The sequence below is a fragment of the Anolis sagrei genome, chromosome 9 (genome assembly GCF_037176765.1).
Source record: "Anolis sagrei isolate rAnoSag1 chromosome 9, rAnoSag1.mat, whole genome shotgun sequence".
In the NCBI taxonomy this organism is placed as follows: Eukaryota; Metazoa; Chordata; class Lepidosauria; order Squamata; family Dactyloidae; genus Anolis; species Anolis sagrei.
The window spans coordinates 1,790,449-1,808,250 of NC_090029.1; the positions used below are offsets into that span (position 1 = coordinate 1,790,449).

Below are 17,802 nucleotides of genomic sequence, written 5' to 3' on the forward strand. Positions count from 1 at the left end.
TCTCCTTCCTTCCTTCCTTCCCTCCTTCCTTCCTTCCTGCCTTTCCTTCTCTTCTTCCTTCCTTCACTCCCTCTTTCCTTCCTTCCTTCCTTCCTTCCTTCTCTTCCTGTCTTTCCTTCTCTTCTTCCTTCCTTCACTCCTTCCTTCCTTCCTTCCTTCCTTCCTGTCTTTCCTCTCTTCTTCCTTCCTTCACTCCCTCCCTCCTTCCTTCCTTCCTTCCTTCCTTCCTTCCTTCCTTCCTTCCCTGTCTTTCCTTCTCTTCTTCTTCCTTCACTCCCTCTTTCCTTCCTTCCTTCCTTCCTTCTTTCCTTCCTTCCTGTCTTTCTTCTCTTATTACTGTCCTTCTCTACCTCTTTCCTTCCTTCCCTGAACATGACATTTTTATGTATATAGATTACTAGCTGTACCTGCCACGCATTGCTGTGGCCATCTTTCCCTCTTTCTCTCCTTACCCTCCTTCCTTCCTTCCTTCCTTCCTTCCTGTCTTTCCTTCTCTTCTTCCTTCCTTCCTGTCTTTCCTTCCTTCCCTGAACATGACATTTTTATGTATATAGATTACTAGCTGTACCTGCCACGCATTGCTGTGGCCATCTTTCCCTCTTTCTCTCCTTACCCTCCTTCCTTCACTCCCTCCCTCCCTCCTTCCTTCCTTCCTTCCTTCCTTCCTTCCTGTCTTTCCTTCTCTACCTCTTTCCTTCCTTCCCCGAACATGACATTTTTATTTATATAGATTACTAGCTGTACCTGCCACGCGTTGCTGTGGCCATCTTTCCCTCTTTCTCTCCTTACCTTCCTTCCTTCCTCCCTTCCTTCCTTCCTTCCTTCCTGTCTTTCCTTCTCTTCTTCCTTCCTTCTCTACCTCTTTCCTTCCTTCCCCGAACATGACATTTTTATGTATATAGATTACTAGCTGTCCCCGCCACGCCTTGCTGTGTCCAACCTTCCCTCCCTTTTTCTCTCCTTCTTTCCTTCCCTCTTTTTCTTTCCCTTCTTCTTTCTTCCTTCACTACCTGTTTCTTTTCTCGCTTCCTTTGCTCTTTCCTTCCATCCTGTCTTGTCTCTTCCCTTCCTTCCTTCCTTCCCTCCCTCTTTCTCTCCTTCGTTCCCTTTTTCACTTTTTTATTTCATTATCTCCCTCCTTTTCTCCTTCCTTCTTTCTCTACCCTTCTGTCTTTCCTTCTTTATCTCCTTCCCTCCTTCTCTACCCTTCTTTTTTCCTTCCTTCTCTCCTTCCCTCCTTCTTTCTCTCCTCTCCTTCCTTCCTTCTCTACCCTTCTTTCTTTCCTTTCTTCTCTCCTTCCCTTTCTCTCCCTCCTTCTCTCCTCCCTTCCTTCTCTACCCTTTTTTCCTTCCTTCTCTCCTTCCCTCCTACTTTCCCTTCTTCTCTCCCTCTTTCTCTCCCTTCTTCCTTCTCTGCCTTTCTTTCTTTCCTTCTTTATCTCCTTTCCTCCTTCTTTCCCTCCTTCTCTCCTTCCTTCCTTCCCTACCCTTCTGTCTTTCCTTCTTTATCTCCTTCCCTCTTTCTCTCCCTCCTGCTCTCCTCCCTTCCTTCTCTACCCTTCTTTTTTCCTTCCTTCTCTCCTTCCCTCCTTCTTTCCCTTTTTCTCTCCCTCCTTTCTTCTCTACCCTTCTTTCTTTCCTTCCTGCTCTCTTTCCATCCCGCCTTCTCTCTCTTCCTTCGTCCTTTCTGTGTATGTGTTTTGTGTGTGTATATGCATATATGTGTGTTTGTATATATATGTGTGGTTTTGCGCATGCGTTGTAATATTGTTTTTTTAAAGTCCCTTCCGCTGTGTTTTTCAGTGTTTTTTTGAGTGAAGGACACACATTGGGTTGTTAGGTGCCTTGTGTCCAAATTTGGTGTCAATTCCCCCAGTGGTTTCTGAGTTCTGTGAATCCCACAAACGGACGTAACATTTCTATTTATATCGAGTGTGCGCTCCTACTCACAACTGGAAGGTCTCGTTGTACTTGGGCGACCAGGTGTTGCTCTTGGTCTTGGTGCCGTGCCTCCGCCGCTTGTCGCTGAGGCTGGGGCCCAGAAGGAAGACCTCCACGAAGGGCCGGAACATGTTGCTTGTCTGCCACTGGAGCTTGTTGATGGCGATCACTGGACACAACAGCAACAGACAGAGTGAGGACCCCGGGCGCCAAGGCTCTGAGCCTAGGCGGACTGACCGAGGACCCAGAGGCGGCCCTAGGTAATTTTCAAAGGTAAGCAAACAGTATTTTGCCCCCCCCCCCAACCAATCATTGATATATATTTTCTGTTTGTCGTGGGAGTTCTGTGTGCCATATTTGGTTCAATTCCATCACTGGTGGAGTTCAGAATGCTCTTTGATTGTAGGTGACCTATACATCCCAGTAACTCCACTTGCCGCACTTGCTCCCTTGCCTGGCCCGCTTTGGGTCCGGAGGCGTGCCTGAAGACCCCGGCGTGTGCACCAAAAGTCTCCTCTTCTCCTGACTTTCTCCTCAACCATTGGGACCAAGAGAGAGAGAGAGAGAGAGAGAGAGAGGTGGAGAGGCCCACCTTTCCTGAAGGTAGGTGCAAAAACAAAGGAGGGAGCGGAGGTGGGAGATACCTCCAGCCGGAGGGGTTCTCTCTCTCTCTCTCTCTCTCTTGGTCCCAATGGCTGAAGAGAAAGTCAGGAGAAGAGGTGACTTTTGGTGCGCACACTGGGGTCTTCAGACACGCCTCCAGAGAGAGAGAAGGAGAGAGGTGGAGAGGCCCATCTTTCCTGAAGGTAGGCGCAAGAACAAAGGAGGGAGCGGAGGTGGGAGATACCTCCAGCTGGAGGGGCTCTCACTCTCTCTCTCTCTCTCTCTTGGTCCCAATGGCTGAAGAGAAAGTCAGGAGAAGAGGTGACTTTTGGTGCGCACACTGGGGTCTTCAGACACGCCTCCAGAGAGAGAGAAGGAGAGAGGTGGAGAGGCCCACCTTTCCTGAAGGTAGGCGCAAAAACAAAGGAGGGAGCGGAGGTGGGAGATACCTCCAGCCGGAGGGGCTCTCTCTCTCTCTCTCTCTCTTGGTCCCAATGGCTGAAGAGAAAGTCAGGAGAAGAGGTGACTTTTGGTGCGCACACTGGGGTCTTCAGACACGCCTCCAGAGAGAGAGAAGGAGAGAGGTGGAGAGGCCCACCTTTCCTGAAGGTAGGCGCAAAAACAAAGGAGGGAGCGGAGGTGGGAGATACCTCCAGCCGGAGGGGCTCTCTCTCTCTCTCTCTCTTGGTCCCAATGGCTGAGGAGAAAGTCAGGAGAAGAGGTGACTTTTGGTGCGCACACTGGGGTCTTCAGACACGCCTCCAGAGAGAGAGAAGGAGAGAGGTGGAGAGGCCCACCTTTCCTGAAGGTAGGCGCAAAAACAAAGGAGGGAGCGGAGGTGGGAGATACCTCCAGCCGGAGGGGCTCTCTCTCTCTCTCTCTCTTGGTCCCAATGGCTGAGGAGAAAGTCAGGAGGTGACTTTTGGTGCGCACACTGGGGTCTTCAGACACGCCTCCAGAGAGAGAGAAAGAGAGAGGTGGAGAGGCCCACCTTTCCTGAAGGTAGGCGCAAAAACAAAGGAGGGAGCGGAGGTGGGAGATACCTCCAGCCGGAGGAGCTCTCTCTCTCTCTCTCTCTCTCTTGGTCCCAATGGCTGAAGACAAAGTCAGGAGAAGAGGTGACTTTTGGTGCGCACACTGGGGTCTTCAGACACGCCTCCAGAGAGAGAGAAGGAGAGAGGTGGAGAGGCCCATCTTTCCTAAAGGTAGGCGCAAAAACAAAGGAGGGAGCGGAGGTGGGAGATACCTCCAGCCGGAGGGGCTCTCTCTCTCTCTCTCTCTTGGTCCCAATGGCTGAGGAGAAAGTCAGGAGAAGAGGTGACTTTTGGTGCGCACACTGGGGTCTTCAGACACGCCTCCAGAGAGAGAGAAGGAGAGAGGTGGAGAGGCCCACCTTTCCTGAAGGTAGGCGCAAAAACAAAGGAGGGAGCGGAGGTGGGAGATACCTCCAGCCGGAGGGGCTCTCTCTCTCTCTCTCTCTTGGTCCCAATGGCTGAGGAGAAAGTCAGGAGAAGAGGTGACTTTTGGTGCGCACACTGGGGTCTTCAGACACGCCTCCAGAGAGAGAGAAAGAGAGAGGTGGAGAGGCCCACCTTTCCTGAAGGTAGGCGCAAAAACAAAGGAGGAAGCGGAGGTGGGAGATACCTCCAGCCGGAGGAGCTCTCTCTCTCTCTCTCTCTCTCTCTTGGTCCCAATGGCTGAAGACAAAGTCAGGAGAAGAGGTGACTTTTGGTGCGCACACTGGGGTCTTCAGACACGCCTCCAGAGAGAGAGAAGGAGAGAGGTGGAGATGCCCACCTTTCCTGAAAGTAGGCGCAAAAACAAAGGAGGTAGCGGAGGTGGGAGATACCTCCAGCCAGAGGAGCTCTCTCTCTTTCTCTCTCTCTCTCACTCTTGGTCCCAATGGCTGAAGAGAAAGTCAAGAGAAGAGCTGACTTTTGGTGCGCCTGCTGGGGTCTTCAGACACGCTTCCGGACCTGAAGCGAGCCAGACGTGGCGGCTCCGCCCCTTGGCCCACCCGCGGATTGGGGAGAGGAGGCAGGTGGAGTGCCGGGGGATCGGGAAAGGGAGCCGGTCACGGGGAAGGGATCGAACATGGAGAACGATTGAGCGCCGGCTCTGCTCGCACACCAGGTGGCCGGGTGGAGCAGGAACGAGAGGGGCGAGGTGAGGCTCAAGGGCCCGGCCCCTTTGGGAATTTGGGAAGAGGATCGCCCGGCAGCGAGGCAAGAAAGCCGAGGCTCCCCCCGGACTGCTAGGGCTGTTGTGAGCTGAGGGGGCGCTCCACAAGTGGCGGTCGAGGGGCATTTACAGAGGCGCCTCTGCGCCCTTGGCAAACAAAAAGTGTTTTGCGACCGCTTACTTCGCGTAATGGAAGAGCCGCCCCTGCGAGGACCCCTTTGCTTTGTGAGAGAGAGACACACCTTTGACCGTCACTTTGTGCTCCCCGCTCCCTGGCTGTGGAGTGACCTCCACCTGGACGTTGATCTCCCCCACGGGCTTCTCCGTCCCTTGACCTGCAATGAAAGGGAACACTGATTACACAAGTGCAACGGGTGAAAACAAAAGCAGCATGCCAGCCAAGGTGGGGCAAGGCCAACCTCGGTCTGGCCAGAGATACTTCCGTTGGCCTCCATCTGCATCTAGCTCAGTGATTCCCAACCTTCCTAATGCCATGATCTCTTAATACAGTTTCTCCTGTTGTGCTGGCCCCCAACTATCACATTATTTTCGTTCCTACTTCATAACTGGAATTTTGCTCCTGTTATGAATCGTAATGCAAATATGTGCATTTTCATTCACGGGACTAAATTTGGCACAGATACCCGATACGGCCAAATTTGAATACTGGTGGGGAGGGGTTGGGGGGTTGGGGTTGATTTTGTCATTTGGGAGATGTAGTTGCTGGGATTTATAGTTCACCTGCAATCAAAGAGCATTGTGAACTCCACCAACAACGGAATTGGGCCAAACTTCCTACACATAACTATGCCAGCATTTCTCAACCTGGGGGCCGCGACCCCTGGAAGGGTCGCACGGGAGTGTCAGAGGGGTCGCCAAAGACCATCAGAAAACACAGTATTTTCTGTTGGACATGGGGATTCTGTGTGGAAGTTTGTCCCAATTCTATCATTGTTGAGGTTCAGAATGCTCTTTGAATCCCAGAAACGACAACTCCCAAATGTCAATGTCTATTTTCCCCAAATTTCACCAGTGTTCAAATTTGGGCATATGGAGTATCTGTGCCACGTTTGGTCCGGATCCATCATTGTTTGAGTCTACAGTGCTCTGTGGATGTAGGTGAACTACAACTCCCAAACTCATGATCAGTGCCCATGAAACCCTTCCAGTATTTTCTCATGGGAGTTCTGTGTGCCAGGTTTGGGTCAATTCTATCATTGGTGGAGTTCAGAATGCTCTTTGATTGTAGGTGAACTATAAATCCCAGCAACTACAACTCCCGAATGACAAAATCAGCTACAACGCCCAAATGCCAAATTTGGTCCAGTGAATGAAAATACATCTTTGCCTGCCTATCTACCTCTATGTTCTCTCTATCTCTCTATTTCTATCTATCTCTCTATCTCTCTATCTCTCTATCTATCTATCTATCTATCTATCTTATTTGGAGGATTGCTGGGAGTTGTAGTCCAGGAATAGGAAGTTGGAAATATGCAGGGATCCCTCCACTCTTCACTCCCTTCTCCTCACTCCCTGCTCCTCAACCCCTTAACTCCTTCTTCCTTGTACAATTCACTTTACAGTTCGTAGCCGCAAAAAAAAGCATCATGCATTAACCACAACGCAACATTGTGCTGCCAGGAAGGGACCCAGAAGAGAGGTGTGTGTGTGTGTGTGTGTGTGTGGGAGTATCTTCCTCTCAGCCCTCTTTCCATGTGTGTATATGGGATTGGGGGGATGTTCTGCACAGACTTCATTCCATGCACGGCTTTCAAACCCCGGCCGGCACTGATAGGCCAAATCCACGGTCGGCGGCTGCTTTCCGAAAGCCCATCTTTGGGGAGCCTTAATCCGTCTTTTCGAAGCAGCGCAATTAAACGAGCGCCAAAGAGCTTTCCTTTTCAATCATGCCTCCCCCCAGACTGACATCTGTGTGTGTGTGTATGTATAAACACACACACATATAAAAACATGGGAGGGGCTGCAAAAGGGAGGGCATTGCAACTGGGGTGAGAGGGCCCGACGTCTCGGTCTCTTTTGCTGCGGACTCACTTTGTGCGGCCTGGGTGTCAATGAACTTGGTGATCAGGACGTCCGTGGTCTGCGTGTAGAGGTTCAGGGCGTACTTGAGCGACTGCATGTCGGGGCTCTTCTCCAGGAAGGTCTTCTTCAGGCCGCTCCCTCCGGCGTGGAAGTATTGCTGGGAGGGGAGGAGAGGCAAGGCACAGTGGAGGCCACCTCACCATGTGGTGCGCCCAAAGGGGTCAGTGGCCCTCTCCTCCCCTCTCCCTCCATGCCAAGGGGGCCACTTCCTCTGTAGGGCCACCCCCTACCCCCCCCACCCATCCACCTACCCCCCACCCACCCCTCCACCTACCCACCCACCCGTCCACCTACCCCCCACCCGTCCACTTACCCCCCCATCCACCCACCCACCCGTCCACCTACCCACCCACCCGTCCACCTAACCCCCACCCGTCCACTTACCCCCCCATCCACCTACCCACACATCACCTACCCACCCATCCACCTACCCACCCACCTGTCCACCTACCCACCCACCCGTCCACCTACCCACCCACCCGTCCACTCACCCGTTAACCCGTCCACCTACCCCCCCACCCGTCCACCTACCCCCCCACCCATCCACCTACCCACCTACCCATCCACCTACCCACCTACCCGTCCACCTACCCACCCATCCGTCCACCTACCCACCCAGCTGTCCACTTACCCCCCAACCATCCGCCTACCCACCCACCCGTCCACCTACCCACCCGTCCACCTACCCACCCACTCGTCCACCTACACCCACACCCGTCCACTTACCCCCCACCCGTCCACCTACCCCCCACCCATCCACCTACCACCCCACCCACCCGTCCATCTACCTACCCACCCACCCGTCCACCTACCCCCCCACCCATCACCTACCCACCGACTCATCCATCTATTCACCTACCCACCCACTTACCCATGCACCCGTCCACCTACCCACCCATCCATCCACCTACCCACCCACCCATCCATTTACTCCCCACCCATCCACCTACCCATAAACCCATCCACCTACCCACCCAACTACCTACCCACCCATCCACTTATCCATCCATCCACCTACCTACCCACCCATCCACTTACCCCCCCACCCATCCACCTACCCACCCGTCCTCTGCAGGACAGCAAAGCCACAGACCCTGCAGCCGCCCGCTTGGTGCTTCCTTCCCGACTGGAAGGACGGTTTAATTAACTGACAATTATTCAATCAAAATGCGTAATTAGGCACGTCTCTTCCAGATAGGAGAACAGCTTGGCAACGCAAACGCGGCCTGAGGGAACCGTGAAATTTCCTGCTGCGGATGCTTTTGAGGAAATCGAGTGGCATCCGAATGCATCATAAACACAAGGGCGAGCTTTCCCCTTGGAGACCTCATGCGCAGATCGAACAGTCCCGCTAAAAGTACCGGGTGTGGCAGCAAGGGCTCTCTTTCCACCGACCTCACCTCAATGCCACGTGAAAGCGCCAGCGCGTACCTTAATGGTGGCTAGGACCACGTCCATGACGGCGCACTGCCTCAGCGTCAGGCTCTTGGTGTCTTCCCGGATGACGTGGTCCTGCAAGGGCAAATCCGAAGCAATCCCATTTTACCCACCATGAATATAATGGGGTGACTGCTTCAAGTTGTGTGAGTGTGTCCTGGGGGGTGGATGAAGGAAACAGGACGCGTCCATGATATGGGAGGCAGGAAAGAGGGAGGGGGGTGGATGTTGACGTGGAGCCTCCACTCTCAGCCACAGCCTAATAACAATAATAATAATAATAATCTTTATTTGTTACCCCGCCACCATCTCCCCAATGGGGACTCGGAGCGGCTTACATGAGGCCAATCCCAAACGACAATTATAATAAAGAAAACCAAAAACACAAACCAAAAACGCGAACAATAAGCAACTACATCATAGTTAAATAAAACACATGAATACATAACAATATGAAAAATAAAAAAAATATGCACAGGCACTATAATAATGGGCGGGCAACATGTAGTAATCAAGAAGACAAACTGATTAAAACTGCCTGTCTGGCTGCCCGTTTGGCTGCCCGCCTGGCTGTTGAGCCACAAACACAGGAGGGTCATATACAGGCATGGGCAAACTTTCTAAATTTGGGGACACATGGTGGGCTGGAGAGATGGGCGGGCAAGGAGGGAGGGGGTTCTGCCCCAAGCCCCCCTTTCCCTCCTTCCTGTTCTCTTTCGGAGGCAGAAAGTGATGGATGGAAGGAGAAGGAGGGAAGGGAGGAAAGAGAGACAGAAGGCAAGTCAAAAGGGAAGGAAGGAAGGAAGGAAGGAAGAAAGGAAGGAGAAGGAGGGAAGGGAGGAAAGAGACAGAAGGCAAGTCAAAAGGGAAGGAAGGAAGGAAGGAAGGAAGGAAGGAAGGAAGGAAGGAGAAGGAGGGAAGGGAGGAAAGAGAGACAGAAGGCAAGTCAAAAGGGAAGGAAGGAAGGAAGGAAGGAAGGAAGGAAGGAAGGAGAAGGAGGGAAGGGAGGAAAGAGACAGAAGGCAAGTCAAAAGGGAAGAAAGGAAGGAAGGAAGGAAGAAAGGAAGGAGAAGGAGGGAAGGGAGGAAAGAAAGACAGAAGGCAAGTCAAAAGGGAAGGAAGGAAGGATGGAAGGAAGGAAGGAGAAGGAGGGAAGGGAGGAAAGAGACAGAAGGCAAGTCAAAAGGGAAGGAAGGAAGGAAGGAAGGAAGGAAGGAAGGAAGGAGAAGGAGGGAAGGGAGGAAAGAGAGACAGAAGGCAAGTCAAAAGGGAAGAAAGGAAGGAAGGAAGGAAGAAAGGAAGGAGAAGGAGGGAAGGGAGGAAAGAAAGACAGAAGGCAAGTCAAAAGGGAAGGAAGGAAGGATGGAAGGAGAAGGAGGGAAGGGAGGAAGGGAGAAGGAGGGAGGAAAGAGAGAAGAAGGAAAGTCAAAAGGGAAGGAAGGAAGGAAGGAAGGAAGGAAGGAAGGAAGGAGAAGGAGGGAAGGGAGGGAGGGAGAAGGAGGGAGGAAAGAGAGAGAAGGAAAGTCAAAAGGGAAGGAAGGATGGATGGATGGAAGGAGAAGGAGGGGAGGGTGAAGGAGAGAAGGAAGGAGGAAACAGTGGAAGGGAATGGAGGGAGGGGGAAGAGGGAGGGAGGAAAGAGAGACAGTAGGAAAGTCAAAAGAGAAGAAAGGGAGGGAGGAGGGAAGGAAGGAAGGAAGGAAGGAAGGAAGGAAGGAGAAAGAGGGAAGGAGGAAAGGGAGGGAGGAAAGAGAGAAATGAGGAGAAACAAAAGGGAAGGAAGGAAGGAAGGAGAAAAAGGGAGAGAGGGAAGGAGGGAAGGAGAAGGAGCGAGTTAAAGAAGGGAAGGAGGAAGGAAAGAGTGAAGGAAGGAAGGAAGGAAGGAAGGAAGGAAGGAAGGAAGGATAGGATAGGATGGTGAGAGGGAGAAAAGAACCCAAGGGGCTGCATCTGGCCCCTGGGCTTGGGTTTACCCGTACTTGGTAATATATAACAACAAGTATTATAGAATCATAGAATCATAGAATCCTAGAGTGGGAAGAGACCTCCTGGGCCATCATCCAGTCCAACCCCATTCTGCCAAGAAGCAGGAATATTGCATCCAAATCACCCCTGACAGATGGACATCCAGCCTCTGTTTCAAAGCTTCCAAAGAAGGAGCCTCCACCACACTCCCTCCGGGGCAGAGAGTTCCACTGCTGAACGGCTGTATTGTTATTACTGAGAGCACAGATCCTGCACAGGGAGGAGGGAGATTCCCAAGATGGATAAATCCTTCTCCAGAAAGTGAGACCTGCGTCTGGCAGGGGAGGATGGCGCAAGGACCCCCTCCCGCCACGGCCCTTCCTCCTTACCTTCAGCTTGGAGAGCTGGCCAAAGTCTTTGGCTGCGCTGAGAAGCATAGGGGGGCCCTGAGGAGAGAGAGAGAGAGAGAGGCTGGTTGAGAGAAGGAACCACAATTAGCTGCAAGCAGGAAAGGGACTGGATCCATCTTCCTTAATTTGGGGGGGGGGGGGATGAGGGAGGGAGCTGGTTTCCCTTTGCCTGCGGCTGGATGTGGGAGGAGGGTCACTTGAGGGCAGCGAGCCTCCTTCCGAGACCCCTGTTCTGCTGGGAAAAGCCACCCAGCAAAGAGAGGGCAGCCCCTCAATCTGGAATGCACAAACGTGTGACGTGTTTGCATTGCTAGCAGCGGTTCTCAACCTGGGGGTCGCAACCCCCAGGGGGGTCAGTGTGCCATTTTCTGGGGGTCGCGAAGGTCAGTGCTCACCAAACCCTTCCAGTATTTTTCATTGGTTGTGGGAGTTCTGTGTGCCAGGTTTGGTCCAATTCCATCATTAGTTGAACTATATATTAGGTGAACTATAAATCCCAGCAACTGTATCTCCCAAATGTCAAGGTCTATTTTCCCCAAACTGCACCAGTGTTCACAATGGGGCATGTTGAGTATCCGTGCCAAGTTTGGTCCAGATCCATCATTGTTTGAGTCTGCAATGCTCTCTGGATGCAGGTGAACTACAACTCCAAAACTCAAGGTCAGCACTCACCAAACCCTTCTAGTATTTTTTATTGGTTGTGGGAGTTCTGTGTGCCAAGTTTGGTCCAATTCCATCATTGGTGGAGTTCAAAATGCTCTTTAATTGTAGGTGAACTATAAATCCCAACAACTACAACTCCCAAATGTCAAGGTCTATTTTCCCCAAATTCCACCAGTATTCAAATTTGGGGATATGGGGTATCCGTGCCAAGTTTGGTCCAGATCCATCATTGTTTGAGCCCACAGTGTTCTCTGGGTGTAGGTGAACTACAACTCCAAAACTCAAGGTCAATGGCCACCAAACTTTTCTGGTATTTTCTGTTGGTCATGGGAGTTCTGTGTGCCAAGTTTGGTTCGATTCAGTTATTGCTGGAGTTCACAATGCTCTTTGGTTGAAGGTGAACTATAAAACGCAGCAACTACAACTCCCAAATGACAAAATTGGCTACAACTCCCAAATGCCAAATTTGGGCCAATGAATGAAAATACATCCTGCGTATCAGATATTTATATTATGACTCATAATGGTAGCAAAATTACAGTTATGAAGTAGCAACGAAAATAATCTTCGTTGGAGGTCACCAAAACATGAGGAACTGTATTAAGGGGTCGCGGCAGGAGGAAGGTTGAGAACCACTGAATTACAACGTTCACAGTTGCCTCCAGCAGGCAAGAGTTCTTTCTTCCACCCTGGACATCATTGTGTGCTCCTTTGAATTGCTAAAGCCCGTTTGCTCTACTGCTGTGCTCAGAAGCTTCTGCGCTGCTAAACTGCTGCATTTTGTTACTGCTTTGTTTTTACTGCTTTTTCCATCCCCAGCACCCCACAGGCCCAGCTGAAGTTTGAAATGCATTGCACGCATCCCATTCAAAGGTGACCCCTCCTCTGCTGATGGTGGTTCCCCGACCATTTGCCTAGTTTCCAACAGACCTCACAACCTCTGAGGATGCCTGCCACAGATGTAGGCGAAAGGTCAGGAGAGAATGCTTCCGGAACATGGCCAGACAGCCCGTAAAACTCACAGCAACCCAACGAGCCAATCTTTGGGGCTCTTCTGGCCGAGGGGTTTCCCCCCCTTTAGGTCCCGCTTACGGTTTGGTCGGTCAACGGCGGGAGGACGATCTGCTTCTCGATGGTGTTCAGCACCAGCTTCCAGAGCTCCTTCAAGACCCGCTTCAGCACCGTCTTCTCGCAAATTTTGGCCGAGGCGCTCAACCTGCGGGAAGGAAGGGAGACGGCATAGGAATAAAAAGGGAGCTAAGGAGGGGGCTGCACCCCGCTTTCCTCGACATCGCCGATCCACAACGCCCCTCTGCCCCTCGTACGTTTTGTCGAGGAAGTCCATCAGCGGGCGCAGGACGATCTCCGCTTCCACCACGCAGTTGCCTTTGCTGTTGTCCCCTTTCAGCTGGTTCAGCTCGGCCGCCATCTGCCTCACGCACTCCCCAACCACCGGCTGGAAACTGAGGAAACCACAGAGCGCTAGAGTTGGGAGAGACCTCCAGGGACCACCTAGTCCAACCCCTTCCAGCTTTCCTTCATGCAGGATCCTGGCTGAAAAACACACTGCCAAAATGAGTCCTAGCCGTCAAGGCAGGTCAGAGTCCGGTCTGTTACCCAGCTTTGCCGAAGGGCTTAGAAAAGGAATGGGCATGGGCATACTTTGGCCCTCCAGGTGATTTGGACTTCAACTCCCACAAAGAAGTGACAAGTGGAGTGACGCAGAGTTTCGTCCTGGGCCCGGTCCTGTTCAACATCTTTATTAATGACTTAGATCACCGTTTCTCAACCCGGGGGTCGGGACCCCTATGGGGGTCGTGACGGGATGTCAGGGGGTCGCCAAAGACCACCAGAAAACACAATATTTTGTCTTGGTCAGGGGGTTCTGTGTGGGAAGTTTGACCCAATTCCATTGTTGGTGGGGTTCAGAATGGTCTTTGATTGTAAGTGAACTATAAATCCCAGCAACTACAACTCCCAAATGTCAAGATTCTATTTTCCCCAAACTCCACCAGTGTTCACATTTGGGCATATTGAGCATTCGAGTTGAATTTGGTCCAGATGCATCTTTGTTTGAGTCCACAGTGATCTCTGGATGTAGGCGAACTACAACTCCAAAACCAAAGGACACTCCCCACCACACCCTTCCAGTATTTTCTGTTGTTTATGGGAGTCCTGTGTGCCAAGTTTAGTTCAATTCCATCGTTGGTGGGGTTCAGAATTGTCTTTGATTGTAGGTGAACTATAAATCCCAGCAACTACAACTCTCAAATGTCAAGATCTAATTTCCCCAAACTCCGCCAATGTTCACATATGGGCATAGTGAACATCTGTGCCAAGTTTGGTCCATCATTGTTTGATTCCACAGTGATCTCTGGATGTAGGTGAACTACAACTCCCAAACCAAAGGACACTGCCCACCAAACCTTCCAGTATTTTCTGTTGGTCATGGGAGAACTGTGTGGGAAGTTCACCCCAATTCCGTTGTTGGTGGGGTTCAGAATGCTCTTTGATTGTAGGTGAACTATAAATCCCAGCAACTTCAACTCATAAATGACAGAATTATTTTTTTAGTGAAGGACATACATTGGGATGTTACCTTCCAGTATTTTCTGTTGGTCATGGGAGAACTGTGTGGGAAGTTCACCCCAATTCTGTTGTCTGTGGGATTCAGAATGCTCTCTGATTGTAGGTGAACTATAAATCCCAGCAACTACAACTCTCCAATGTCAAGGTCTAATTTCCCCCAAACTCTGCCAATGTTCACATTTGGGCATATTGAATATCTGTGCCAAGTTCGGTCCAGATCCATCATTGTTTGAGTCCACAGTGCTTTCTGGATGTAGGTGAACTACAACTCCAAAACCAAAGGACACTGCTCACCCAACCCTTCCAGTAATTTCTGTCAGTCATGGGAGAACGGTGTGCCAAGTTTGGTTCAATTCCATCGTTGGTGGGGTTCAGAATGCTCTTTGATTGTAGGTGAACTATAAATCCCAGCAACTACAACTCCCAAATGACAAAATTGTTTTTTTAGTGAAGGACATACATTGGGTTGTTAGGTTTATGCTGTCCAAATTCGGTGTCAATTCCCCCAGTGATTTTTGAGTTGTGATGGCACCACAAACGAACATTACATTTATATATATATATAGATTAGGCTTGGGCGATCAAGAAAAAAATTGGTTCTAAACTCGTTTCGTTTCTAGGGTGCGCTAGCGTTTTGAAATTCTGAGGACTTCCGAAATTTAAGATTTCAAAATTTCAAAATTTCCGAAATTTTGTAAATTACGAATCGATTCGTTAATGGCGGACGTAATTGCGCAATATGCTAAAAAAAACAAACAACTATATTATATTATATTATATTATATTATATTATATTATATTATATTATTATATTATATTGTTGTATATTATATAATATTATTATATTATATTATTGTATATTATATTATATTATTATATGATTATATTATATTGTTGTATATTATATTATAATATTATTATATTATATTCTTGTGTATTATATTATATTATTGTGTATTATATTATATTGTATATTATATTATAATATTATTATATTATTGTGTATTATATTATATTATTATATGATTATATTATATTGTTGTATATTATATTATAATATTATTATATTATTGTGTATTATATTATATTATAATATGATTATATTATATTGTTGTATATTATATAATATTATTATATTATTGTGTATTATATTATATTATTATATGATTATATTATATTGTTGTATATTATATTATAATATTATTATATTATTGTGTATTATATTATATTATAATATGATTATATTATATTGTTGTATATTATATAATATTATTACATTATTGTGTATTATATTATATTATTATATGATTATATTATATTGTTGTATATTATATTATAATATTATTATATTATTGTGTATTATATTATATTATTATATGATTATATTATATTGTTGTATATTATATTATAATATTATTATATTATTGTGTATTATATTATATTATAATATGATTATATTATATTGTTGTATATTATATTATAATATTATTATATTATTGTGTATTATATTATAATATGATTATATTATATTGTTGTATATTATATTATAATATTATTATATTATATTATATTATTGTGTATTATATTATATTATATTATTATATTATTATATTATATTGTTGTATATTATATTATAATAGTATTATATTATATTATATTATATTATAATTGTATATTATATTATATTATATTACATTATATTATAATATATTACATATATTATATTATAATATACAATTATAATATAATATAATAATAATATAGTAATATAGTACATAATATAATAATATAATATACAATACTATAATACTATTATAATAATATAATATAATATATATATTATATTATTATAATATTATTATAATATTATATTATTATATTATATATTATATTATAATTGTATATTATAAAAAATAATTACGAAGTTACGAAAATAATTACGAAAATTGAAAAAATTGTTTCGATTCTTAATTACTCCTCACACTATTCCTGCATGGCTCGATATTGGATCGTAAGCTAATTTAAATACGAATTAATAACGAATAACGAAATTAACGAACTGGATCGCATTATATTATTATAATATTATTATATTATATTATAATATTATATATTATATTATAATTGTATATTATAAAATATAATTACGAAATTACGAAAATAATTACGAAAATTGGAAAAATTACTCCTTAATTACTCCTCACACTATTCCTGCATGGCTCGATATTGGATCGTAAGCTAATTTAAATACGAATTAATAACGAATAACGAAATTAACGAACTGGATCGCCCAAGCCTAATATAGATTATTATTATTACTTTTATTATCAATGGCCTTGTGTTACCTGTCTCCATAGATGACGCTGAGGTCGTCCAGGACGCCGCTGAGCTTGGCCTGCAAGTCCTTGAGGGCCGAGCTGGCCTCCGGGTCCAGCTGCAAGAGAGCCAAAGGGGTCAGCGGCCGGAGCCCCCCTCGCCCCCCAGCGCCCTCCCCATCCGCAACGGCTTCTTTCTATCTAAAAGGAGGAGGGAGGCCCCTTTCTTCGGCGGAAAGGAGCAAAGGCATTCATTCGCACCCGCCTGCCTTTCAGAGGAGGAAGAGGAAGAGGCGACATTAATGGGAAACCAACGTGGAAGCGTGGCATCAGGTCCATGGTTGGTGGAGCACGGGGGTCATGACCTGCACCCCGTTTGCCTTGGATGGGGTGGGGGTCAAGGGGAGAGTTTCCACGCTGGTTTGCATTAAGTGTTGGCAGAAGCCGTGCATCCAGCTTGGGGGGGGGGGAGGAGGGAAGAAGAAGAGGAAGTGTGTGGCAGCTGAGTTGGGGGGCATGCTACTGCCCCAATGGGGCCAAAGGGCACTTCCTGCTTCCCCCCCGTCCATCCATCCATCCATCCAGCAGACTCCGGGGGTCCTTCGGCATGCTCGGTCCCCTCCTTTTGGGAGCCCCTTTGGGAGCCCAAGGGTCTTTGTGGAGGGAGAACCTTGGAGAAGCGCACACAGATCTCTCTTGGGGTTGGTAGGAAGCGTGTCCATGCTCAGGCATTCACATTTAGCCCCCAAGGAAGGTGGAGGTGCCGCCCCACACCCTGGGGCTCCTCTGCAGCACTGGACTCTGCATCAGGATGACTATCACTGAGAGGGAGACTCAGTGCAAGAGCAGCACCGCAGCCTCCTTGACCCAAGGATTAGCTGCTTTGAGTCTCCATATGGAGAGAAAAGCGGGGTATGAGTAAGCATAACAACGACCACCACCACCACCACCATGCCCTGCACAGGTCATCACGAATGGCAAGGACAGGCAGGCATTTGAAGTAAGAGTTGTAGGGGAAACCGTCCCCATCCTCTTCTTTGCCTGCCTGTCTTTCTGCTCTGCTATTTTCTGTTCTTTTGACTGACAGCTCTCAGGGACACTTGACTTCCTCCCATGAGTGTCTCCAGATACAGATGCTTAACTTTCATAAACAGAAATGTAGCTCTTTCCAAGAAAGCCTCTTTGTGTTGTTTGTGTGCTCCTGTGAATCGCTAAAGCCCGTTTGCTCTACTGCTGTGCTCAGAAGCTTCTGCGATGCTAAACTGCTGTATTTTGTTACTGCTTTGTTTTTGCTGAAGTTTGAAATGCATTGCACGCATCCCATTCAAAGGTGACCGCTCCTTTGCAGTCCGGCTCCCCTGATGGTGGATCCCCGACCTTTGCGCCCTGGGCCTTTCATCTGATTCCCATATGGCTAAAAATGGCAGGCTAGAATGGAAATGCTTCCGTGGCTTCACAAAGCATGCCCTCGCTGGCCTCTTTTTGCACGCAGTGTCTCCAGACTTTCCAAGAAAGCCTCTTTGTGTTGTTTGTGTGCTCCTTTGAATTGCTAAAGCCCGTTTGCTCTACTGCTGTGCTCAGAAGCTTCTGCGCTG

General features: G+C 47.8%; 1 protein-coding gene across 1 annotated transcript in view; it reads right to left on the minus strand.

Annotated features, from left to right (window-relative positions):
* UNC13C (unc-13 homolog C) overlaps positions 1-17,802 on the minus strand; it is a 134,452-nt gene that overhangs the window by 1,482 nt on the left and 115,168 nt on the right. The window contains exons 25-32 of the mRNA XM_067471209.1: positions 16,238-16,326; positions 12,629-12,766; positions 12,396-12,519; positions 10,620-10,676; positions 8,260-8,340; positions 6,778-6,925; positions 4,968-5,060; positions 1,951-2,110 (exon numbers count right to left, since the gene is read on the minus strand). Coding sequence (XP_067327310.1) covers positions 1,951-2,110; positions 4,968-5,060; positions 6,778-6,925; positions 8,260-8,340; positions 10,620-10,676; positions 12,396-12,519; positions 12,629-12,766; positions 16,238-16,326 — 890 coding nt within the window. The remainder of the gene's footprint in view (positions 1-1,950; positions 2,111-4,967; positions 5,061-6,777; positions 6,926-8,259; positions 8,341-10,619; positions 10,677-12,395; positions 12,520-12,628; positions 12,767-16,237; positions 16,327-17,802) is intronic.